The following is a 25,581-nucleotide window of genomic DNA, read 5'->3' as shown; positions in this document are numbered from 1 at the left end:
GTGAGCTCGGCTCGGGGGCTGGCTCTCCTTCGGCCGGGCAAGGAAGCGGACGGAGGCAGGGATTTCCTCGCCTGGGGAAAGGGGGGCGGTGCTGCTGCGTCGCTGCTCTGCTCTCCTGGCTCCGACCTGCTGCAGCAAGTGGATGGCAGCCCGGGCAACAAAAGGAGCGGCGCCGCCTCCGGTCTCTCGTCCCCCCGGGCACCGGGTCAGTCGATGCAAGGGCGACTTGTTCCCCGCTCCTCCTCCTGGTGCGGGACTTGCATGTGTGAGCGTGCGTTGAGGGGTAGTAGGGCGAGGAGCGCTTCCTGGGGGGAGGCACACAGGGGAGGGGGGGTCGCCCAGCGTGGATCTGTAGGGAATCGGGGCAGGGTTTTATTTGTGGGGTGGGGATTTGCCCGTCCCACCCCGCTCCACTAGCAGCAGCCAGTTTTCCGGGCTAGGGTGCACATTGGAGTAACAAAACAAGCCCGTGGGACGCGCGTCCGAGCCGATGGCAGAGTGGCTTCCCAGCGTCAGGGAGGAGGGAGGAGAGAAAGGCATGCTGAGCAAATGTGCACAACGACGAGGAAACCCTACGGAGCGCTCGCCTTTTTGTAGGAAGAGGGCCAGAGGGTGTGATTTCAAGACGGGCTTGAGCCCCGCTACCTATTTGCTTTGTGGGTAATCCCACCAGGACCCTGAGTTCGTATCTTGGGGTCTGTTTGTTTGTGGGAGGCGCACGAAAGATGCCCGCTGCATAGGAAGGGGGTAGTTTGCAGCTTGTGCTAAGTCTTCCCTAACCTGGTGCCTCCAGATGTTTTAGAGCACAGCTCCAATAAATCTTCACCATTGGCCATCGTGACCAGGGCTGATGGAAGTTGCAGCCTCTGGAGGGCACCGGGTCAGGGAAAGTTGATCTACTGCCCAGCAATTATTACCTCCCTGTAGCACTTTAAAACCCCTGATAAGAAAAGGGGCTAACCCTGGATAGTGTAAGTAGTGTGTGCTGTTATTTTAAGTGGTATTTTAACTGCTGAAAGGTAGGTTAGTAGTTGGAGGGGGGGAGCCACAAACATAGTCAAAAGCTACAGCTAACCTCCAACCCATGGATTTCCAAATGCTAGGCCACACATTTGTAAATGACTTCTAGATGGCTGCACTCGTTTTATGGCTTTGGGGGAAGCTGTAGGGTGCTCTCGACGTTCATTTAGAACAGGGGTTCCATCTCCAGAGCTTTCAAGGGCCTTCTGCTTCAGAATTTGGATGTGCAAAATTCCAAATCTTGACTGTTAGGATCAGATGCAGTCTTTATCTTTTGTGTTACCACGATGACTGTATCCACTCTCTGCATTGTCAGCTTGGTGAATTAAATGGTACATCAGAAATGGGAAGTGCAGTACTTTCAAAATGTTAGTTACACATCGGAGGGTGGTTGTTGTTATTTTTGCCCTGAATTCCACTTGTGAGCCCAGTCAAGGTTGGATCCTGTGAACTCTCCAGCCTGCAGGTATCAAAATAGTTGCAGTAGAGCTTGTGGGAAGCTGCGTGCAACAAGTCAACACACTTCTGACAAAAGCCTCCACTTCCCACATAGATGGACTTTTGTATCAAGCTGATTGGGATACATGTGCATATTCCCCTGGCCTTCATTAGCCTTTAAGGGACCAAATATCTCATTGTGAAAAGTCCTGCTCTAGGGGGTAGTTTCTCTTACACCTTCCGTACAGAGAATTCAAAGGTTTTAGAAATAGACTCTTCCTGTGGAGACCATGTTGTTGTCTGAATCAGGAGGGTAGGATTCAGTGGCTAGAAAGATACCATTTTCTTACCATGTTTTCTCTTTTTCTATTATTACAGCTCTGTTTAGTTTGACATCTGAAAGCTGGGCGATTTGAGTCCAAGGTGAGCAGAAACCTACTCTTCCTGCGGTGGAAGTTACCCATAGTGAACATACCGTATTTTTTGCACCATAACACTCACTTTTTTCCTCCTAGAAAGTAAGGGGAAATGTCTGTGCGTGTTATGGAGCGAATGCCTGCGGGTGGCGGGGGGGGGGGTCTGCTGCAGTCGTGAGCAGAGGATCCATGGTTCCCCTTCCTTCCCTCCTCCGTGGTTACAAAGCATGGATCCACATGGATCTTCAGGATTTTTGCATTGGGCTACTCCAAACTCACTGTCAGATCACATGTCTGTGGCCACAGCATATATCCACTATTTCATTTAGAATATTTTTTTTCTTGTTTTCCTCCTCTAAAAACTACGTGCATGTTATGGTCTGGTGCGTGTTATAGAGCGAAAAATACAGTAATTATCTTTCTAGCATAATTGCAGCCCACATTCCTATCTGTAGCCTATGTGGGTTATTCTGGAGCTGGTAGCCTATACAGTGGTACCTCGTGTTATGTACTGTCCCCCTTGTGAATGCTTCGGGTTATGCACTCCGCTAATTCGGAAGTAGGTGCTCCTTGTTGCGAACTTTGCCCCAGGATGGGAGCAGAAGTCATGCTCTGGCGGTGCACGCACAACGGGAAACACCATTAGCAAAAGCACGCCTCATGTTACGAGCGGTTTCCAGTTACGAACAGACCTCCAGAACCAATTAAGTTTGTAACCGGAGGTACCACTGTAGCTGCCCCTTGCAAGCGTGTACTGTGTATTAAATCCTAAATATTCTAAATAAATCTAAATTCGCATTCAGGTGCACTGAATTGTGTCACTTCATTCCAGCAAGAGCTTAAAATACGGTCTTGATATTAGAGAGAAAAAGTTAATAAGTATGAATTCAAGGGCATGGAAATTTTGAAACGTTTTTAAAAGAGGCTCATATCTTCTATGTTAGTAGCGTTATATTCCAGAGGTGTGCTGCTGCACAGGCCCCAAGATTTGCCTGGTATTTGTGCATCCTGAAAAATCAAATATGCTTCTGAGTTGTTCTGTGCACTCACCACTTCAGTCTGTAATTTGGGTTCTGACCTCTGTATAAAATGAAGCTTTGTGTTATATTCAATAGAATATAACTTTGCCCATTTTGGCCAAAGTGAAGTAAATTTTCAGGTACAGGAGCACTTCTAGAGTGGACTAAGCCTTCCAAATTGCAGACAAGTAGGTCTGAGGCTTTTAGTGCAGGAAGTAAAAGGGATTCACTTTTCCCCAATCCATTATGGGGTAGAGAAGTGGGGTGTATCTCTTGATCTCTCTTGAAATAATTAATTTGTGGGTAAACATGGCATATTTTTGCCTGTACATTTTTTTAAAAGTCTGTGGCTTCACACATCTCTCTCTCTCTCTCTCTCTCTCTCTCTCTCTCTCTCTCTCTCTCTCTGGTGATTGCTTGTGTCTGTGGAGTCCTGAAGAGTTCTGGGTGTGTTTTGCTGAATAAAAGCAAATTAGGAATAATATATATATATATATTTATATACATATATATAAACTGCACCAGCCAATCCTTTTTTAACAAAGCAAGAAACAAAAAAGCAATTCAGAACCCACCAGCGTTCCACAGGCAAAATTTTAGGACAGCCTCACTTTTTGCAAAGTCCATGGATCTAGAGAAACACAGAGATATAGGAAAAGATAGAGCTATATGGGGTGGAAAAGCAGAGTGACATGAGGCTTTTGGGGAGCCTTGATCTGGCTTGGTGTTTATAGACATTGTGCTTCAACTTGGGAGGGGAATTTATCTCATGATCTGGCCCCCACTTGGAGCCAGTGTACACCTCTATTGTTTGCCTGGTTATACATTAGACAACTCATGTCTCAGATCTCAGATGAAATGGTTATATATGTCCCTTATGCAGGATTTAGTTCTTGACACACATTGGCACACACTGGCGGGGGGGGGATGTGATTTTATTCATGTATATGCTGAATTTTGCCTTATATGCATGGGTTGGAGAGTTGTGTGTGCTTTTCAATAGCTAGTACCATGTGTCCAGAACCTTGTTTATCTCACTGGTAGGGCAAACCTCTTGGGTTAGTATGTTAATAGGTTAATAGTTGCAGTTGTTCTTAACTTAAAAGCAAAGCAAAACTAGTAAAACCTAAGGAGTTAAAATGTTTAACCAGAATAAGCAGAAGCAAAAAGAGAAGTGAAATGGAATCTCAATGTACATTGTTGTTGTTGTTGTTTTAAAATCTGCTGTGATATTATGCTTATACTTTGTTTTTACATATGTAAATAGTTTCCCTAAATTTCAGTTTCATTTTCAATTTGAATATTCTTTTTTCTTGAAAAGTCCTGCATTTCAAAATGAAAAATTACTGCTTTACCTTCTATGCTTTTCAAATGAGCCCTTCCTAGCACGTGAAACAAAAGTGCATTTTAATGGGTTTAAATGATCCACTATCCTATGAAATATACCATCAAACATGTTAGTTGCTGCCTTTTGGAATGAAGAGATGTTTGCTCTTCCTGTTATCTGAAACCACCACTAACTCCACCCTGCAAGTATTAACAGCAGTTTAGTAAAGATGAGCAATTTAGGCAAGATGGCAATTGTCAGCAGATCTTGCATGCTTTATACTAAGTTTTGACTAGTTTGCATCCCTTCATTTTCTGTGTGTGGGCAGGGCAGCTCCCAAGCTATTGGCCCTTGTAACTTCTTTCTGGGAGGGAGTTTCATATCAAAATTGTTTATTCCCTCACCCATCCTCTTCTTTCTTTTCTGTTTGTTTCGCCTTACCTGCATTCATAGATGTAGCACAGCCTGTATTATGTTTTATTTCTTTTGATTTGTATAAAATATTTTAATGTCGTGCTCAAAGCGAGGAATTGAAGAGGGTCCCGTCCCCCCCAATATTTGATCTGTATGCTTGGAAATGTAAACAGCTTGTTCTCACTTCTCACCAGGACGGATAAGCAGCCGTGGGAAGGTGTGCTGAAACTGAGAGACAATTTGCTCACATATGTCTGCTGCAGCTGTGCTGTTAAGGTCCCAGAGCTACTGTTTTTACTATATAGTTCATTTGAACTATCAGAAGCATAGCTGAATCATGGCCTGAATTGTGCACAGTTCTGGGAGGGGCAGTTTGGCTAAGTTTCTCACAGTACATACCTATGCACATTTACACAGAAGTCAGCCTCTGTGTGTTCAGTGGGGCTTGCTCCGAGGTCAGCATGCATAGGATTGCAACCTTAAAACTGTAGGGTTGGAACCAGGGAAGCACATAGGGAAGGGGGCTGGTGGAAGATGACTTTCTCACCCATCCCAGTTTTGGGGGGTTGCTCTCAGCAACCCATGCTACAGACCATTCAGCAGGACCCCTCTGGGGTAGCATTCCAGTATGGGAGGCTGAGGGGATCCCTGAAAATTGCCTGGAGGCACTTTTGGTGAGTAGAGTGGAAGCTGCCTCTGATTGGGTTTTGGGGGTCCCCCCTTAGCTCTCCTGTATCACAACGCCGTCCTCTTCAGTAGCATCCCCTGAACCCCAGGGGAGATATTTTGGAGAACAAGAGGAATGCTTGGAAAGGAGACGGGGAGTCAGTTTTCTTTGGCTCTAACCCAGGATTATTTACTTACTAAATTTATATCCTGCTCTTCCTCCCAAAAGAAGCCCAAGGAGGCAAACACACAAATGATAAAACTGTGAAAATCATCTAGAATATTAATGAGCTGTTCTCTCTTCCTCCTTTCCCTCCCTCCTTTCTTTCCTCTTTTTGCCTCTTCTTCTCACGTCTACCATTTTGTCTAGTTCCTCACTTTAATTTCCTTTGTCCAAGATCTGGAAAGAGAGCTGGTTCAAACAGTGAAGCCACTAGTCTGCATGGGTGATGCTGGAAGGTTTAACCAAAGGGAAGCTTCAAGCTTGTTTATTTTGCCACCCCTCTTTGTGTGGGGAGACTCTCTGAACTTTAGTGTTGGAATACTGCCTAACGTCGTCCTGGTTTTTATCCTGCAGCGCCATGTCAACTGGGAGGGTCCGAACAAAGAAAAAAACACCTCCTGTTGACCATTCTCCCGATCATCTTCCTCTGAGAAGTTCAGGGAGACAGGTACCTTTCATCCATTTCATTCACAGGGTTGCAAGCAGGGTTGTGTATTATCTACTTAGGAAATGAAGAGTATTGCAGTCCTATGCATATTAGTCTGCAGTGTCCTGTTGATTTCACAGCCAGGCAGTGATCTTACTTACAAGCTGATGTGCATGACATTTCAGCCTTAATGTTGAATGCTGTTGAGTTTTTCCAAGCAAAATTGGGGCTCATCTTTGGCGCTATGTAATGGGCTGTTGTTTTGGACTCTTCCTTGTTTTGGACTGTTCCCTGTTCTCTGTGTGAAGCTAGTTATGACACTTCCTTGGTTTTTATTTTTTCTGCATTTCCATGTGAATGCAAGTTGCATGCAATATTGCTATCTTTTTGAAGGATTTCCCCACCATCCCTGGGTCTAGATTTATTTTGTACTGGAATACCTTTCTATCACGGATTGGAAATCCATGCCTCTCCAGAAGCTCAAGTTTCCATCAGTTCCAGCCAGCATGGCCTGTCGCTCAGAATTATGGGAGTTGTAGTTCAGCAACATCTGGAGGGCCAAAGGTTCCCCAGCCTTGCTCTGTAGGAAAACACAATCAGTGTAACTGTCCTCCATCACTATTGCAACAGAAAGCCTCACCAATAAAGACTGCTGAATATATCAAAAATCTGTTGTGACCTTTTCGTTCACACAGTTGTGTTCTTTTAGGTGAGGAGGAAAGCTGCAGAGGCAGCCGAGGATGATGAAGATACCTCAGAGAAGAAGTACAGAAAATGTGAAAAGGCAGGATGTACAGCAACATGTCCCGTTTGCTTTGCCAGTGCTGCTGAAAGGTTTGGGCTCCTCTGTCTTCCCCCTTCACAGTCCCAAGGTTTCAGAAAGTGATCTTCAGCTTGATAGATTTCATTTCTGGTTTGTCTGAGTGAATTCTTATGACTATTATTAATGGAGGGAAGTGGATGTACGCTCCTAGGGGAAGGTACAATAAAAGCAGCTTAAAAAGTAGTTAGAAACCAACCAAACAAAAAATCCCAGATATATATATTTTAAACCACACACAAAAGATACAAAACAGGCGGAGACCCATTCATCCTCCTGGGAAGTCTTGTTGGAACATTTTCCACCCCCATCATTCAGCCCAGACACTGAGGTCCAGCTCCGAGGGCCTTCTGGTAGTTCCCTCACTGCCAGATTACAGGGAGCCAGGCAGAGGGCCTTCTCGGTGGTGGCGCCTGCCCTGTGGAACGCCCTCCCATCAGATGCCAAGGAAATCAAGGAAACAACTATCTGACTTTTAGTAGACATCTGAAGGCAGCCCTGTTTAGGGAAGTTTTTAATGTTTGATGTTTTATTCTGTTTTTAATATGTTGGGAGCCGCATCATCATCATCATCATCATTATAAACTGCTAACGTGTGGCAGTCTACAGTATTTTCAAATTGCAGGACAAAGCGTATCCTTTTGATAAATGTAATCTTTTCTGATTTATTCTGTTTTAGGTGTGCTAAAAATGGCTACACATCAAGATGGTATCACCTCTCCTGTGGGGAACATTTCTGTAATGAATGTTTTGATCATTACTACCGAAGGTATTCTTTCTCTTTTTTGAAGTAATTGCTTTTTTTAAGGGGTGGGGACAGGATGCAACCAAAAGTGTGTTAATTCAATGGCAAAGCATTTTAATCTTGATCTGGTTAAAGAAATAAGATATGGAAGGTAATATACATAATTGCTGTGCTTTGCTACCCATTGTAATTTAATTTTGAAATGAGGCTGAAAACAACAGTGCTGCATTTATAAAGGCTATAAATTGCAGGGGTTTGAATTTATCAAGAAATGTCAATAATGTCTGGGGGATTGATACCCGCACAATAACCTAACAGCTTCCTTTTCAAAGCAACTCTGGGCAAAGGCAATGAATGCTTTAAAAGGCAGGGATGGGGGAGTGTATTCTTTTAAAAGGATACACAGTCGTGCCTTGGTTTTCAAATGGCTTAGTTCTTGAACGTTTTGGGTCTCGAATGCTGCAACCCCAGAAGTGACTGTTCTGGTTTGCGAATTATTTTTGGAAGCTGAACATTCAACAAGGTTTCTGTGGCTTCCGATTGGCTGCAGGAGCTTCCTGCAACCAATCAGAAGCCACACTTTGGTTTCTGAATGTTTCGGAAGTTGAACGGACTTCCGGAATGGATTCCGTTCGACTTCCAAGGTATGACTGTATTGGCAGTTTGTAGGAAGCTGGACCAGCTAAGTATCTCTTGATGACTTTAATAGGCCTTTCTGTCTGTTGTGAACTGCTGAACATTTTGACAAAATGCTCTCAGCTAGAAAATACGCAAAGCAACATCAGTAGACTGGGCAAAAACGGTTTCTTGGAACACAGCCTGTCTGCTAAAGCCAGGTTGCACAGGGAGACCAAGTTTTGATGGAGGGAGGGAAGCTATTCCAACAGTGAAGCCATTGTATAGATTTGGGTATCCATAATAAGTACACCTAATGTATCAGATTAAACAAAATAAAAATCATGCACAATATTGCCTTGCAGTTGAGCTTTGCAACTTCTATGCTTGCTTAGGAAAACAAATACTGTGGCCAGGATCATGTTGTCTTAATACCTATGTTTGGGATGAACTGTCTATTAAAATATACCAAACCATGTGTAGGCGATTCCTTCCCTCTACTTAACATTTCCTTTGTCCCTCCTTTTAGTCATAAAGATGGCTACGAAAAATACACTGCCTGGAAAAGGATTTGGACCAGTAATGGAAAAAGTGAACCCAGCCCTAAAGCTTTTATGGCTGATCAACAGCTCCCTTACTGGGTGAGGGCTTTATTTATGATGACATAACACTGTGAAAGTAGTGCATGTTCATTTTTTATTTCCCTTCGCAGTAAGTGTGTTTGAAGGAAGTGTTAAGCAATGGATTTGATTATTTTTGTTATTGTTTCAACCTTGGGGTTGAAAGTGAAAATAATATGAAGGAAGCATACAATATTTGGCGGCAGGCCACATGTCTTGTGTATGCTGAATGTACAGTGGTACCTCGGGTTACATAGGCTTCAGGTTACAGACACTTCAGGTTACAGACTCAGCTAACCCAAAAATAGTACCTCAGGTTAAGAACTTTGCTTCAGGATGAGAACAGAAATCACGTGGCGCCAGCGCGCCAGCAGCGGGAGGCCCCATTAGCTAAAGTGGTGCTTCAGGTTAAGAACAGACCTCCGGAACAAATTAAGTACTTAACCTGAGGTACCATTGTACCAGGTACAAACCCTGGCATCTCCAGGTGAGGCTGAGAAAATCATCTGTCTGAAATTCTGGAAAGTTGCTACCAGAAGACGACACTGAGCTAGCACATGAAAGAAAGAAACCATACCTGGTTTAGCATTATGCCTAAACCAGGGCTTTTCACTTATTTCACTCCAAACAGACCACAGATATAAGCAAAGGTTTTTTCTGGCTTACTGATTGTGATATGTTTGGAGCAAAGTGACCTCTAGTCTGGATGTAACTTTAAGCCAGAGATTGTGGTTCATTTCTCCCCAGTACTGGTAGGATGGACTGAAGCAGTCATAATCAGGTATAGATGAAGAAATATAGGTTATACGCTGATTATTAGAAAAGAAGGGGTTTTTGATTGGTTGTGGAGCTAACAGAACCTCAAAATGATTATCCTTCTTTCCTGAGATGGGAGTGGATCATGGGGTTCCAAGAACAGTTAGGATTTCAGTTAGGGCAGTTGGAAGCTACAGGCTGAGGAGAGAGAATCAGAAAGGTGAGGGAAGGAGTACAGTACTTGCTTAATAACCTTTATGACTGTAAGATCTGTGCCTTGCAGTTTAGGGAAGAAAGGCTTTCATAAATTAGAAGGCAACGTTTTGTCTACAGGCTGATCATCACAACAGTTAGCTTTTCACTTCCTGCTGGATGAGCTGCCATGCAGTCCCCCCTTTTGGGGGAATCAGTTGGTTCTGATTTACCTCTCCTGAGAAAGGAAGGGTAAAGGTAAAGGTAAAGGTACCCCTGCCCGTACGGGCCAGTCTTGACAGACTCTAGGGTTGTGCGCCCATCTCACTTAAGAGGCCGGGGGCCAGCGCTGTCCGCAGACACTTCCGGGTCACGTGGCCAGCGTGACAAGCTGCATCTGGCGAGCCAGCGCAGCACACGGAAACGCCGTTTACCTTCCCGCCAGTAAGCGGTCTCTATTTATCTACTTGTACCCGGGGGTGCTTTCGAACTGCTAGGTTGGCAGGCGCTGGGACCGAACAATGGGAGCGCACCCCGCCGCGGGGATTCGAACCGCCGACCTTTCGATCGGCAAGCCCTAGGCGCTGAGTCTTTTACCCACAGCGCCACCCGCGTCCGTAGGTCAGCTCAAAATGCACACTCATACGAAGTTGGTGGGGGAAACGCTTGCATGTCTGCTGCTTAAGAAAGTCTTCCTGAAATTTTGAGAGACCTGTCTCTGATCTTATTAGTGTGCCTTTGTTTCTGGATGTACTGAGCAACTTCGTCGTTTTATCTCTAGGTTCAGTGTACAAAGCCAGTGTGTGGGAAATGGCGGCAGCTGACAAAGGAAATCCAGCTTACCTGGCAAATAGCCAAAACATACCGCTGTGGCATGAAACTGAACAATTCCACCAAGGTACCTTCAACCCTCAAATGTACTGAAAATGCAGGTTGGTTTGGTTGTTTCTAGAGGCCAACGGGAGCCCCAGGCTTAGAACAATTGTGCAATGTTTGTCTGGAGACACCCTTGTACTGCTGCAGTACACACAAAAGATTTACATGATTTAAAACTCTATTTAAGGTAGATAAGGACAAGATGAAATTATACAATTGAATATAAACATAGATGGGAAACGGCTATGTATTGTGAGTACTTATCTACTTTTAAAAATTTTCACCTATGATCTTTTTCTTTTACTTCTTTATTCTTTATTCTTTCTTTGTTCTTTTTTCTTTTTTTCTGATATCTTATCTTTCATTTCACTGCTTTATTGTGAAGAGCATTTTATAGAGGTATAAATAACTGCAAATATGAAAAGAGACAAAATATTATCTATTTTTCCCCCTTGGTTAGATGTATTTCCTTTTTTTTGTATTTCCTTTTGTTGTGAATATGTATGTTGTCTAATTTGTACTTAATAAAAATATTTTTAAAAGATAAAAAAAACTCTGTGAGGGTGGCACCAGAAAACTGGCAGGTGGGTGGAAAAGCTTGACACCTTCTTCCCTGGCCACTTTTCCACTCCACCCCTTCCCAAAGCTGCCTTTCTCTTGGGGTTTTTAAAACATGCCATTGAGTGGAATGTGTAGTTTGGCCCTAAGTGTCATGGCTTTTATTAACAGAAGTCCTGCCATTTCTTCAGTCTTCCTCTTACATGCAAGTCAGAGAAGCTACCCTGTTGTCTGAAAGTGTTGTATTTGTTTCAGGTGGAAGGCCCAGACCATTGCTCCATGCCTGAAGATCTGGTAAGCAATGTTTTAGGAAAGTCCTGCATGTGGTATCAGAATGAATTGTAACTGTGAGAAACACAGAGGTGCAGGCTAAGTAGTAAATACTATTTGGGTAACATTCTGACTTTGGAACTGGAGACTTTAAGAAAGAGCCTAGCTGTTGCTTAAGGAAAAGGCCAAAGACATCTCAAGCTATTCAGCTTATTAGTAGGGTGTTTGTGTGACTAGAATTATTGTGCTGTGTTTAAACTGTGAGGAGCACCTGTATGTTATTTCTTTTTTTAAAAGGGCAAAACAGAAAAGCTCTACCTTGATAGTTGCCCTTGCAAAATCTCAACTCTCAGACCTACTGCTGTTTTGTTAGATTGTTAGCAGCTTTGAGACTCCTTAGGGTAGTGATAAAGCGGGATATCAAATCCAAACTCCTCTTCTTCTACTGCTGTTTTGTTAGTGCAAATCACCTCAAAGTGATGGATGGTTGAGAGCCGCATCACCTAGTCCCAATTAGAGTAAGCTACATTGCTATGGGAAAGGCATTCTCATGTAGAAGCTTCCCTACACTCCTGGTAGAGCACTCCGAAATGGCCTGTGTCTTTTAAGTGTCATTGGGACTGAGAGATAATATGATAACAAAAGCTTTAATTCTTCTTCCTGACTCTTTCCTCCACTCCTTCGTAGAGAGTTGCTGAAGTTTCAGATCACTGGTGGTATTCCATGCTCATCCTTCCACCTTTGCTGAAGGACAGTGTGGCTGCTCCTTTGCTGTCTGCATACTACCCAGACTGTGTGGGCATGAGCCCCTCTTGTACCAGTACTCACCGGTTGGTTGGTGAATCCAATGCAATAAAAATGGAGCACTTAAAGACTCCACCTACTATAGCTGGTAAGCGACGAGTACTTTTCTGCCTTCTTCTAGTAGCTATTGATAGCCTTATTTTCCATGGTACGAGAGTACTTTTTCTATATTAACGTGAATTAGAATGTCTTGTCTTCTCAAGAATGAGACTGACCATCAACCATGTATACTTTGTAATATTTGTGTCGTTTATATTTGTGAGCATGCAGTATAAGCATATTCTTCCTGTAAGCAACACTTTGGTGGATATGCTCAAGGTCCACTAAGGAGTTTTGGGCAGAGAGGAGATCTGTAAGCACCATAAGTAATTGTTGTAAGCAGAACCCATGGTTCTTATGATCCCTTCCTTGCCCAGAATTATCCTAGTATATGTTGCAGGCACCTGTAATCGAGTTCACATTTGTTTACATGCCCTAGAGCTTTGTGCCTTTTTATTAAGCTACCGTGATGGTTCACGGAGATGCTACACGCAGCTCATTCCGTGTTGTATGTTGCCTTCCAGGGATGAACAAGTACTTCCAGCCTTTCTACCAGCCCAACGAATGTGGTAAAGCACTGTGTGTGAGACCAGATGTAATGGAACTAGATGAACTCTATGAGTTTCCAGAATATTCACGAGACCCCACCATGTATCTAGCTCTGAGGAACCTCATTTTGGCTCTGTGGTACACAAACTGCAAAGTAAGCATGGCTGAATGTTTGCCCCCAAAAGATTATCATCTCACTTTTAAAATCTATCAACCTAAACTTCCCTTGTCCTGGTTTCCTTCTCCCACTTGCTCCATAGACAAGGCCTTTTCAGTCATTATGGTTTTTGCTTTTCAGTGGGGGAGGACCCTCCCCAACCCATCCCATTTCAGTCCTGCTGGCCCTGCAGCAACTGGGATTTTTTAGAGCAAGGATGGGGAACCTGTGGCTCTCCAGATGTTGGGCACCTATCTGTCCAAGCCAGTATGGCCAATGGTCAGTGATGATGGGAGTGGTGGTCCAGCAACATCTGGTGGGCCACAGGTTCCTCATCCCTGCTCTAGAAGTCCTGCTGCAGCGGGAGGGTGGAACTCTGCTCATGGTAAGACAAAAGGCTGCAGTGACTGACCAGGCCGTGCCTTTGGAGCAGATGAAATAAAACATCACAAGAAAACCTCCATCTGCTGAGGAAAACAAGGCTTCATGATGAGGCATGTGTTCCTTTCGTCCCTCCTTAAGTACGCCTTCACAATGTGATCCAGATTCCCAGGTGTGCAGGTGGGGCTTTTCCATACAAAGCTGCCCTGCTTCATGCTTTTCAGTACACAGGTACATGACTGGAAGTTTACTTGGATGGTTGTCACTTTGTTGATCTGGGAGATGTAAATCAGCTGTTGAGCTTCACCATCTGAAGGACAGTTTGCTATATTGTTCCAGCAGCAGTCAAATTCTTGCCTCTCCTCCTTTCCCCCAATCCTTCAATGCACAGGAAGCCCTAACCCCTCAGAAATGTACGCATCACATCATTGTTCGAGGCCTTGTGCGCATTCGCTGTGTGCGGGAGACGGAGCGAATACTTCATTTTATGACCAGGAAAGGTCTGATTAACACAGGGGTCTTGTCAGTTAATCCTGACCAACCTCTTCTGCCCAAAGACTACCATAATGTAAGTATTTTAAAATACAGAGTACTAATAAACTGGTTCTAGGAGATTCTGATGGGACAAGGAGGGTGAAGGGAGAAAGAGCTCCTTTTAAGGGTAAAAAGTGAAAGAGGGGTTGGCCTTCTAGGACCTCTTGGTCAGTGTCAAAACTCTTCTTCAGGGGCTCATGGCTTCTCAAGAACTGTCAAAATCGGCACAGACAAAATGGTCTGCTATCGTTCAGCTCAGGCTAGGATACTTTCTCTTCACTGTCCTCATTTTTGGTTGATATTGTAGCACTTGCTCAGCTTCTCCTAATGAAACCCTTCAGCAGGAACAGAATTTTATCTGAACAATGTTTCAAATTGTTCTGAGTGAGACTTACTTAGAAAAAACAGTCTTGCTAGTCTCAAAAGAATGCTAGCATCACTAGTTTACTTTTCTTCTTCATTTAAGAAATCTGTCATTGTGGTTGGGGCTGGTCCTGCTGGATTAGCAGCTGCAAGACAGCTTCAGAACTTTGGAATCAAGGTGAGACCTTTTCAAATAAAGTATAGCATTTCAACATTTCTGTCTCCTCATCTTCTGGCAGATCTACACTTTGCTGCTGCTACCTGAGTAAGAATAAGAAGGGGCCTGTTCTCAGAGTCCAGATGTCCTGGGAAAGTGCCTTAGTTTGTGTCAAGGCTGAGCTTGAAATAATTATGAGGCTAGGGTTTGTTGCATGATTTGTTGCAGCTTATACAGTATTTGGGCATGGAGAATGGTAGGCATAGCTCGTCTGCTCACGGTATCCACCTTTTAAGGAGGAACTTAATGTCTTCACTTGGTAGATGGATTTTCTGCCTCTGAGGTTTAGGATTCACCAATTAAAAACTTGGTGAACTCCTAGCATAATGTTCTATTATTGATTGACCACCTTGGCATTATTTGGTTAACTGTGGAAAGATTTTTGTTCCATAGCAGTGTTCCTTATCACCACTGCTCCTTTTGTATGTTGCAGGTTCTTGTGCTAGAAGCGAAGGACAGAATTGGGGGCCGCGTGTGGGACGATAAGACTTTCAAAGGGATCACTGTGGGAAAAGGGCCACAGATAGTGAATGGCTGTGTCAACAATCCAGTAGCGCTAATGTGTGAGCAAGTGGGTTTGCATTTTTATTCATGAAAACATTGTCCTTCTGAAGCTTATGGATTAATATACACTGATCCTTGTAAAGTTAACTTTCTTATTAGAGAGTTTTTTCAGGCAGCTCAGAATCCACATCCCACTCAAGCTACAGGTGTATTGGGTCACTTTGGGAAAGTAGCTGTTTTTCAGTTTTGTTTTACTATTTGTGAAAGAGATACATTAAAGGTCTAATTGTAGGGTTGTAAAGAGGAATGAGATAATGAAAGGTGGTTACCATCCTTAGGAGCAGGAAGGTCTACAAATAACATTTGAAAACTTTGCTAAGTGTTTCAATCAGGCTTTCTGTTCATACATTTTTCTTCTTCTCTCACATGATACTTTGCTTGAAATAATACAATGAGTTACCTCACATATTTAGGGAAGCTAGCAATTTGCTGTAAAGAACAGAATAATAGTCTTTTCAAGCGCTAGTCCACTTACTACTTAGAATGGTGATTCTTCAGAGTTGATGCTTACTATAATAAATGAAATAATTCTGATTCCTGTAATATAAAACCTTCACTGAAGATGTTTAGCTTTTATTGGTTGGTTGGTGTTGACATCAATGAAAATTGCGGTCCTTTGGGAGGGATAAAAAATTAACAAATAAACAATAAAAATTAAGGTTTGCATCCCATGACAGTAACTGATTATCTACTTCCCCCACGTTCAAAATCCCTGTCTTTTTAAAGCTGGGCATTAAAATGCATAAAATTGGAGAGAAGTGTGATCTGATCCAGGAAGGTGGAAGAATAACTGACCCTACTATAGACAAGCGCATGGACTTCCATTTCAATTCTATCCTTGATGTTGTAGCAGACTGGAGAAAAGACAAAAATCAGCACCAGGATATTCCTCTTGGAGGTAAGTAGAAACAATGAAGAGCCACACGACACATAGTGCAATAGGGATAAAGGAGCACCTGTAGAAGTCGTCTCAGATATTTTTGCCAGCTCAGCTTTCAGTTCTTGTATTTTGTTGCATTTGAATGACCTTTGACAGATGATTGTGGGCTGCTCAGAGCAATTTCATTAGGCCCAGGGGGCAAACAGGATTTCCTGGGCCTAGTACCCTGTATGTCGCTATTGGCAATGACTGTTCTTCTGTTACTAATATGAACAGTTATTTTTAATACATGGAAATGATTTAATAAGCATTTATTTAACAGATTTTTAACCTGCCTTTCTGAGTTCCTGCCCTCACAAGGCGTTTTGCAGCAATTGCAAATAGTTCAAATACCATAATTATATAACAGATAATTATGCAGTAAGTTTAGAACATTTATGTAACGTTAACAGACAGCAGCAGCAACTCAAATGGGGGAAATAGCTTTACGTCCTTTATGAACAATATCTCCCTGAAGAACAATAACCAAGTGACAGCAGTAGATGTAGTGACATCATAAAGTGAATAAATTACTTGGAATACATTTTCCTCAGTCCCTGTTTTATTAATATGCAAACTAGTTGACATTTTAAAAACTCCTACAACCAACCAACTTGGATTTCTTTAACCAAGTGACAGTCCCAGAAGAGATTATCCCAAATTGCACACAATTAGCAACATGCAGGAATTATTTCTGAGTATAGAATCTGGGAGAGTTGTAAAGAGTGTGCTGAGCCCTGAAAATAAAGTGTCTTGCTGTGGCCTAGCAGTGGTGAAGTTAATAGGCTGGTTTGCAGTCACTTTAAACCATAGTTGTGAATGAATGTGCAATGTGCTGGTGCACAGAATGAAAATCATTGCTGCTTAGCATTATTCCTGCTGCTGCTGCTGCATTGCTGGCAGCTAATTTGACCAAGCATTTTGTCCAGATACTCGTGGTTTCTCTCTCTCTAAACAAACAATGAACTGTAACCAAGGTTTGTCCTCTACTTACCATTTAAGTTTTGTTGAGGAGGAAACAAACCATGAGCCTAGGTTCAGATGCTAATGTTAAGCCAAACCATGGCTTAGCTTCCAGCAGTTCAGCAGAAACAGGGGAGGAATGAAGCAGTCATGTTTTTCCTCCGTGCCCCATCACCCTTTAAATCACAGTGATGTGCAAACCAGGCCGGTGTATGAGTATGTTTGCTGGTAGCCCACATGTTTGTGAGAAAAGTGCTGCCCGACAATTAAGGAAGGACAAGGACTTTAAAGTGCTATCAGTTTCAGTGGAAAATACGTTAAGCATGCATTCAACTCTATTTTGAAATAGTTGTCACTTAAAAGTGTGGAACTTCATGCCCATAATATTTATATTTTGACGGGAGCAGCGGGAACTATTCTGTAGAGCTTCATTTTAAAATTTAACAAGAACACTTAAAAGTAGGGTGAAATTGTAAGGAAAAAATGATTATTTATTGATAACGATTGGATATATTATTTGCAGATAAAATCCAGGAGATCTATAAAGTTTTTATTCAGGAATCTGGTATTCAGTTCAGTGATCTCGAGGAAAAAGTCCTTCAGTTCCATGTCAGTAACCTTGAATACGCCTGTGGCAGCAACCTCCATGAGGTGAGCATGGGATGGACTTGTGCGACACTCAGGTGTTGAGTGTTCAAACTGTTCAGTGAAAAGAATTCTGTTCTCCTTACAGGTTTCTGCACGCTCCTGGGACCACAATGAATTTTTTGCTCAGTTTGCTGGAGATCACGCGCTCTTAAACTCGGGATACTCAACAATAATTGAAAAAATGGCTGAAGGCCTGGACATTCGGTTAAAGGTTCCAGTAAGTAACAAAAAATGGACGAGAAGCCAGTTTGCTTTGATGTACCTTGGAGTAGTTCATCTTCCTAGTGTTTGGCCTGGTTCTCTTTGTCTTGGAACATACAGATGGTACTTAACCGCTTGAAATTTCCAAAGTTATTTCCAGTGGTGTCTCATTTATTAATCTGCTTTGGAACATATGAATGTTTCTTCTTATTGCTTATGCCTTCACTCTAGAACATTTTCCACATTCAGCATACTCAGTGTGTATTACAATATATCTATTGGATTTTATTATCTCAGGTAGTCAGAGAGAGATTTGCCAAAGATGACTGTATGAACTAGGTAGGATTTAGAATGCAGGAGCAAAACTTTAGAATCCATAATGCATAAAAGCAATGGAGTGAGTTTCAGCAATGGGGTGCTCAGATTCCCACCAGTACATAAAAAACTCTAGTGGAACATTGCTTGCATCATTCTCCTGATTGATCCTTCACATAATGAATTTACTCATGAGCAGTTAGCTTAACACTCCTTCCCCCATGTCTTTCATTGAGAACTCTTCTGCTATGAAGCTTACGCTAATGTCTTAGTGTTATGGATGATATTCAACATTGTGCAGGTGAAATTGCCCTTCCTGTTCTTCCACATGCACCCCCATCTCCTCATCTGCTCCAAAGGGTCCATCTTCAGAGCTGATTTGAGGAAAACGCAGGGGCTATAGGTGGAAGGAGAGGCAGTCATTTTGTATAAGCAGAAGTCTGTTCCACTTGTAGATGAGGCACCACCATAGACAAATACAGTGGTACCTCGGGTTAAGAACTTAATTCGTTGTGAAGGTCTGTTCTTAACCTGAGGTACCACTTTAGCTAATGGGGCCTCCCACTGCCACTACACCGCTGCCATGCAATTTCTCTTCTCATCCTGAAGCAAAGTTCTTAACCTGAGGTACTATTTCTGGGTTAGCAGAGTCTGTAACCTGAAGTGTCTGTAACACTCTGAATTACCTTCTTCTTGTCAGGTTCGCAGTATAGACTATACGGGGGAAGAAGCCCAAGTGACTGCAACCGATGGAACTCTCTGGAAAGCACAAAAGGTGACGTGTCTCATCTTTCTCAACTTCTGCTATATATTTTCAAACATCACAGTAAACATCTTGTTCAAAGTGTTGTGTACAACTGGCTTTTTAAAGACTTGATGCCTCATGTTAAGGGGTAGCTTTCGCTGCAGCAGCTAAACAAGGGGTGGAAGTGAAGTGAGTCAGAGCTATTTATTGAGTTTCAGATGCCATATCACAAGCATACCTGCTTCCCGCATCCTTACAGCTGTAATGTGAATTCTTGACAAATCTTTACATTTGTGCTAAGGAGCCGGTTGTGGGCTGAGTGCTGGGCAGGCGGTGAAAAGTGTGGGACAAAGTATCAAGTTGTCTTAAAAGCATGAAACTGAGGTTTTTAGTACCCACCAGGTGCCAAACTTTCCCAACCTGCCTGTGTTATGTTGAGCTACTTCAATTGTAGTATAATTAGGACTACTTTTCTCCCACCAGGTTTTAGTTGCTGTACCTCTGACTATTCTTCAAAAAGGCGCCATTCTGTTTAACCCAGCCTTGTCAGAGAGAAAAATGAAAGCTATCAATAGTTTGGGAGCTGGAGTCATTGAGAAGGTAAGAGTGCAACTTTTATATGACGATGTGAAGAGCAGTATGGGTGGCATTTGGTTTGTACCCTATCAGATTTGCTTTCCATAATCGGATCTGCTCAGAAATAACGAGATGACGAAGCAAGGGTACATAGCAGTCCTTCATAAATTGAAATAAATAATCTTCAGGGTTTGTGATGGGTAACCAAAGTCTGCCTGTCCACCAGCTCTTGCAAAACAGATTAAAATTATGCCCCATTAAAACTGAAAATTTCCTCCATTTTGCCAATTTGAATCTCAGGTCTTCCATCACCCAACTCCTCATTGAAAGAAATGCAACTTACTTTTGTTTCCTGTGATTTGCACAGACTATCTTGACCAGAGTCTACCTACTATTAGTTTACCACAATCAGTAATAGCCCAATCCTATTTATGTGCAATTGCAATTATATCCTACTAGGTTCACTGAGGCCTACTTCCAAGTAAGCGTGCATAGAATTTCAGCCCAAATCAACAATGAGGTCATTCTTGTCTTTTTTCCTCTAGATTGCACTACAGTTTCCATATAGATTCTGGGACAGCAAGATTCAAGGAGCTGATTACTTTGGCCATGTTCCACCTAGTTCCAGCAAACGTGGACTCTTCAGTGTTTTCTATGACATGGATCCACAGGTACACATTGCCTGAAGACTTAACACTGACCCTAATTGTTCTTCAAATAAGGAAACATGATGAGCTTTAAAATCACTTCTCTTCCCCTACCACCCTAGGAATTCGCCACCATTTCATAGTGCGATTAGTTTAAGATATATTTCTGGCAACTTTATCGTGTTTTTTTTAAAAATTGCTCATTACAAGACAGAAGCTTTGAAAAGTGATGTGATACACTCAGTCAAGGAGAAACCTAAAAGGTGCCAGGAATCTTTCTTGTTCTATGGGTTGGCTAACATTAGTTTCAGAGAGGCTGTTAGAGAGTCATTTAGCAGAACTACAGTAGATAAAATGTAAGTGTCCATGTTTGTGTCTTGTTCTCAGCGTAAATGCAGTGTTCTAATGTCTGTTGTTACGGGTGATGCTGTGGCAACTATGAAGAACTTAGATGACAAGCAAGTGCTGCAACAATGCATGATTGTGCTCCGCGAGCTGTTTAAGGAACAGGTAGGTCTGTTTGTTTTTATTGACTCAAGCATAGATGAGACACCAGTTTCAATTCTTTCACACTTAACTGAATTTATTAATAGTTGTAAATGGCTCTGATATTTGCATTATATGGATATATTTATTAACCAATATAATGTCTAATAATTATACTATATAACAGATAGCAACAAAAAGAGATTAAAGATGCGACTAAGCGTATTATCAAACTAAGTCACAGGAGTAAAGCAACTGAAATAGACTTTGTAAATGACTGTACAGTGGTGCCCCGCAAGACGAACGCCTCACAAGATGGAAAACCCGCTAGACGAAAGGGTTTTCCGTTTTGGAGGCGCTTCGCAAAACGAATTTCCCTATGGGATTGCTTCGCAAGACGAAAAAATCTTGCGCGTCCCCGTGGTTTTTTTCCGCTCCCCCCCTTTTCCTAAGCCGCTAAGCCGCCTATCAGCTGTTCCGCTGATAACCCGCTTAACAGCTGATCGCGAAAAGCCGCTAGACCGCTGTAGCGCTAATCCGCTAAGCTGTCAATGGGCTTGCTTCGCAAGACGAAAAAACCGCTAGACGAAGAGAATCGCGGAACGGATTCTTTTCGTCTAGCGAGGCACCACTGTACTTGGTATACGACTAACATTGGATATCACTCTAAATGTCATTAAATAAATCCGGATTTATGTATTCTAAACAATAAATAAATATTAAATAGGATGAAAGAACTGAAACAGCAGCTTGCTGAATTTTCAATAGTTTGCCTGGGAACCATGTTTGTTGTGGCTTCCATACACGGAAACATGCTTAATTCTGCATCAGACCACTGGTGCATATAGAAGCAGTTTTAGAATAGAATCACAGATTTGGAAGGGACCCTGAGGGTCATCTAGTCCAACCCCCTGCAATGCAGGAATCTTTTGCCCAACATGAGGCTCAAACCCATGTGCCTGAGTTTAAGAGTCCAATGAACTGAGCTTTCAGATAGGAGTTTTTTTCTCCAGTCTCTGGAGAAGCCAGGAATTGAACTTAGGACCTGTTGCATGCAAATTCATGACACAGGACTCTACACGAGGATCTACAAAACTGACTACTTAAAAAAGGAGAGAAAACTGTCCTGACATGTTTCACATGGCTAGGCCCCCTAACCAACACTTTGATTCTCTAGCTGTTTATAATGGGACTGTCCATTGACTTTAACAGAACAACTTCAGAGCATGTGACCAGTCACTTATAGCATCTCTGTGTGTTGACCTGGTGAATATATGTGTTCACAGATGGGTTGTATGCATTTCATAAGTAATTCTTTGCCTATTGTTGTAATCCAGGAAGTGCCAGACCCAGTCAAGTACTTTGTTACACGATGGAACAAAGATCCTTGGATCCAAATGGCATATAGTTTTGTGAAGACAGGGGGCAGCGGTGAAGCTTATGACATCCTAGCAGAAGACATACAAGGAAAAATATTTTTTGCTGGAGAGGTGAGATCTTCATTATGTACACTAAAAAAATTGAATTAAAATTCTTCTAAAATAAGATACAAGCTAAAATAGGATGGAATGTATTCAGGGGTATGTTCAACTTAGGTTCCATTCAGAATAGACCCACTGAAATTAATAAGCCTAAATTAACCGTGCTTACTTCAATGAATCTACACTGAGTAGGACTAGTGCTGGCTACAATCCAGTCTCTGAGGAAGCATTGTAGAAAACCAGTGAAATCCAGTTACTAGTGTGCTGATCTGACTTCAGATCCTTTAAGAATATAAACAGCTGTTAGACTGGTTGTTCCGTCATCTGAGTGGCAGCAACTCTTCAGAAAAAAAACCCTATGTAGGGGATTATACGTAGGACTATTATTACACACAGGGACGTGGGTGGTGCTGTGGGTAAAAGCCTCAGCGCCTAGGGCTTGCCGATCGAAAGGTCGGCGGTTCGAATCCCCGCGGCGGGGTGCGCTCCTGCTGCTCGGTCCCAGCGCCTGCCAACCTAGCAGTTCGAAAGCACCCCTGGGTGCAAGTAGATAAATAGGGACCGCTTACTGGCGGGAAGGTAAACGGCGTTTCTGTGTGCTGCGCTGGCTCGCCAGATGCAGCTTTGTCACGCTGGCCACGTGACCCGGAAGTGTCTCCGGACAGCGCTGGCCCCCGGCCTCTTAAGTGAGATGGGCACACAACCCTAGAGTCTGTCAAGACTGGCCCGTACGGGCAGGGGTACCTTTACCTTTACTTGACATTCACCATGATATTCCTGTTACTTCTCCTGGAACTCTTGAGGTGCAGGATACTACATACAGTGGTAGTATGTGACTGGGCAAAATAATAATCTGTTACGAAAATTCCCCAACATGGAAAAAAACATCATCATGGGTCGTGATTTATTTTTAAGGTATAGATACGTAGACTATTTCACATGTATCCTTGGTAAAATATTGACACTTCCTGTGTGGGTTTATACCAGGCTTCCTCAACTTCTGACCTCCAGATATTTTTGGCCTACAACTCCCATGATCCCTAGCTAGCAGGACCAGTGATCAGGGATGATGGGAATTGTAGCCTCAAAACATCTGGTGGGTCAAGGGTGAGGAAGCCTGGTTTATACGTATTATGTGTCTGATGAGTGCAGTTCTATGTTCATATAAGAATCCCTCACATTATGTTTCTCTTTTTAAATAGGCCACAAACAGACATTTTCCGCAGACAGTTACTGGAGCTTACTTGAGCGGTGTTCGAGAAGCAAGCAAAATAGCAGCATCTTGAATACTACACTACTGTTTACAGATTTTCTTTTAACAACTTCCTCAAATTCAAAATTCAAGTTTCAGGGTTACTATTATTGCTCAAGTGGTGCTTAATTCTTTGGTACCTAGAGACAATCCTTTTTTCTTCCACTTTTTTCATCTTTTCCATGATGTTGATGTTTTATCAGCACAGCATGCTAAAGGAACTGTTATTTAAAAACACTACCAGCAGATATTCAAGCTCATTAACCTCTGAACTTCATTTTTGTGACCTATTTGAGATAGATGATTTATATTGTCAAAGGGTGAAATGTCAAAGGGTAAACATGTGCTGCAAGGACTGTTAAATAACCCACGTTTTCAGATAGTGGGTCAACAAGATGGCAGGTGACTCCAATCATGTTTTGAAAAATGTATTCTTTTTAAACTAAATTGTTGGAAGTGTTCACAAACAATCATTGGGCTTGCTGGTGATTTTTTTTTTTTTAAATGAAAGAAGATATATAAAACCAACCCTAACCATTACTTTAGGGACGCGGGTGGCGCTGTGGGTTAAACCTCAGCGCCTAGGACTTGCCAATTGCATGGTCGGCGGTTCGAATCCCCGCGGCGGGGTGCGCTCCCATTGCTCGGTCCCAGCGCCTGCCAACCTAGCAGTTCGAAAGCACTCCCGGGTGCAAGTAGATAAATAGGGACCGCTTACTAGCGGGAAGGTAAACGGTGTTTCCGTGTGCGGCTCTGGCTCGCCAGAGCAGCTTTGTCACGCTGGCCACATGACCCGGAAGTGTCTGCGGACAGCGCTGGCTCCCGGCCTATAGAGTGAGATGAGCGCACAACCCCAGAGTCTGACAAGATTGGCCCGTACGGGCAGGGGTACCTTTACCTTTTTAACCATTACTTACCCAGAGGAAATGTCACAAAAGCATCTCTTAATGTGTATACTAGGATGAGGGCTTAGTATTTGCTGATCATGTAGATGGACCAGAAAAAAATGTTCGTTTTGTGGCCATTTCCTTTTTGTGTGCAGTGAAATTTCTAAATCATAGCAGCTGTATAGGTGCAGTCATTTATATAATTGTGAAAGCATGTTGAAGGTCAGGTAGTTGAGCGAACCATTCAATTTTCTTGCTTAAAAATGAGGTCAAATGATTACTTTTTATGAAGGGTTAAAATTATGTAGCCTCATTTTAATGGGAAAGATTTAAGTAGACTCTGAAATCAGTGAGACTTGAAAATACTTAATGAGGTTGGGTTGTACCCATAGTTGTGAAAAAGATGATTTAACTAAATAATTCAGTTTTAAGTAGTTGAAGATACTAATGTATACACATAGTTCATTCATCAGCTAACTTTTGCTTTTCATTATCAAAAAATAAGAGTGAGAATTTCAATATGGAAGCATGGGCAGTTTTACTTTCTAAAGAAAGCCTCAGAAGATGTGTGATTACTACCCCTGTGTGTTTTGCTATAATGATGATATATGGCCCTGAATATCTTACTTTGTAACATCATATTGAGAAAGATTTAAAAGTTATGCTGTTAGGAAATCATCAAGCTTTTCTTTATAGTTGAACTGCTATTATTTCACTAAGCTGCTTAATAGGAAGTATAACTCTCTGAGAGCTTAAATGTAAAGTATGAAAATGGAATGCTGATTTCCCCCCATCATTTACTCTTCTTTTCAAACACTGAAAACGTGAATACCTAGCTAAAATAAGCCAATTGGCCCATAGCTAGATGCACCAACAAAATTAGTTTTAGATGTTGTCTGAAGTGCAATTTTTATTTAAAAATGGAAACTTGTGCTTGGGAATAGTTGAAGGCGTGAGTTTGAGCAGAGATATTAGTCATGACTGTAAGGATTTTGTAGTAATCAGCATTAAGACAAGATGAAGAGTCATACTGTAAATGTGAAACCATTTACTGTATAAATACCTGTAAATTATTACATTACAGAAGTGTTTAAACAGCAGGACCTGTTGTCCATAAAAAGAAAAAGCTTAGTTAAGATATGGAAACTACTTTTTTTACATTTATTTAAAAATGTCAGAGTCGGTGGGTTCACTTTGAACAATTGATCCCAAAGAATTAAAAAATAATCATGTGAAGCTTATTTTTTAAGCATGGTCATTTTCTATTGTGTATATACAACTTATGCCTTGTACATCTAGGGGGGAAAATCTCCTTGCTGTGGAGCATGATGTTCAAAGTGACTTATTGGTAATGTAATAAACTGGAAAATGCTAAGTCAGTTGTGTTGCTAATTTCTAATCAAATAGTAAAGGCAAACTGTACCCATGTACTTAAAATGCATTTTATATGG

General features: G+C 42.3%; 1 protein-coding gene across 3 annotated transcripts; it reads left to right on the top strand.

Moving 5' to 3' along the window:
- Positions 1 to 27: 27 nt before the first annotated feature.
- KDM1B (lysine demethylase 1B) lies at positions 28 to 25,505 on the top strand. 3 transcript variants are annotated; one of them, XM_028737605.2, is made up of 22 exons: positions 29 to 205; positions 1,837 to 1,881; positions 5,878 to 5,971; positions 6,660 to 6,784; positions 7,450 to 7,539; positions 8,660 to 8,771; positions 10,480 to 10,596; positions 11,388 to 11,426; positions 12,090 to 12,294; positions 12,770 to 12,948; positions 13,724 to 13,900; positions 14,333 to 14,407; positions 14,880 to 15,017; positions 15,737 to 15,908; positions 17,416 to 17,543; positions 17,626 to 17,757; positions 18,757 to 18,831; positions 19,285 to 19,401; positions 19,923 to 20,048; positions 20,412 to 20,534; positions 21,848 to 22,000; positions 23,194 to 25,505. In XM_028737605.2, exons 3-22 carry the CDS (start codon positions 5,882 to 5,884, stop codon positions 23,275 to 23,277), a joined length of 2,457 nt encoding a protein of 818 aa, XP_028593438.2. In that variant the 5' UTR covers positions 29 to 205; positions 1,837 to 1,881; positions 5,878 to 5,881; the 3' UTR covers positions 23,278 to 25,505. The 3 variants fall into 3 exon arrangements, with proteins under 3 accessions (XP_077789365.1, XP_028593438.2, XP_028593439.2); XM_028737606.2 differs by having other exon boundaries at positions 29 to 248; XM_077933239.1 differs by lacking the exon at positions 14,880 to 15,017 and having other exon boundaries at positions 28 to 205.
- Positions 25,506 to 25,581: the final 76 nt, after the last annotated feature.

This window comes from Podarcis muralis, chromosome 8 (genome assembly GCF_964188315.1).
Source record: "Podarcis muralis chromosome 8, rPodMur119.hap1.1, whole genome shotgun sequence".
Taxonomy (NCBI): Eukaryota; Metazoa; Chordata; class Lepidosauria; order Squamata; family Lacertidae; genus Podarcis; species Podarcis muralis.
This window is presented reverse-complemented; position numbering and strand designations above follow the sequence as displayed.

Coding starts and splice junctions, on each gene's coding strand:
- KDM1B (XM_028737605.2), top strand. CDS start 5,882: ATGTCAACTGGGAGGGTCCGAACAAAGAAAAAAACACCTCCTGTTGAC. Junction 10,597..11,387: donor AACTGAACAATTCCACCAAG/GTACCTTCAACC, acceptor TATTTGTTTCAG/GTGGAAGGCCCAGACCATTG. Junction 17,758..18,756: donor ACATTCGGTTAAAGGTTCCA/GTAAGTAACAAA, acceptor TCTTCTTGTCAG/GTTCGCAGTATAGACTATAC.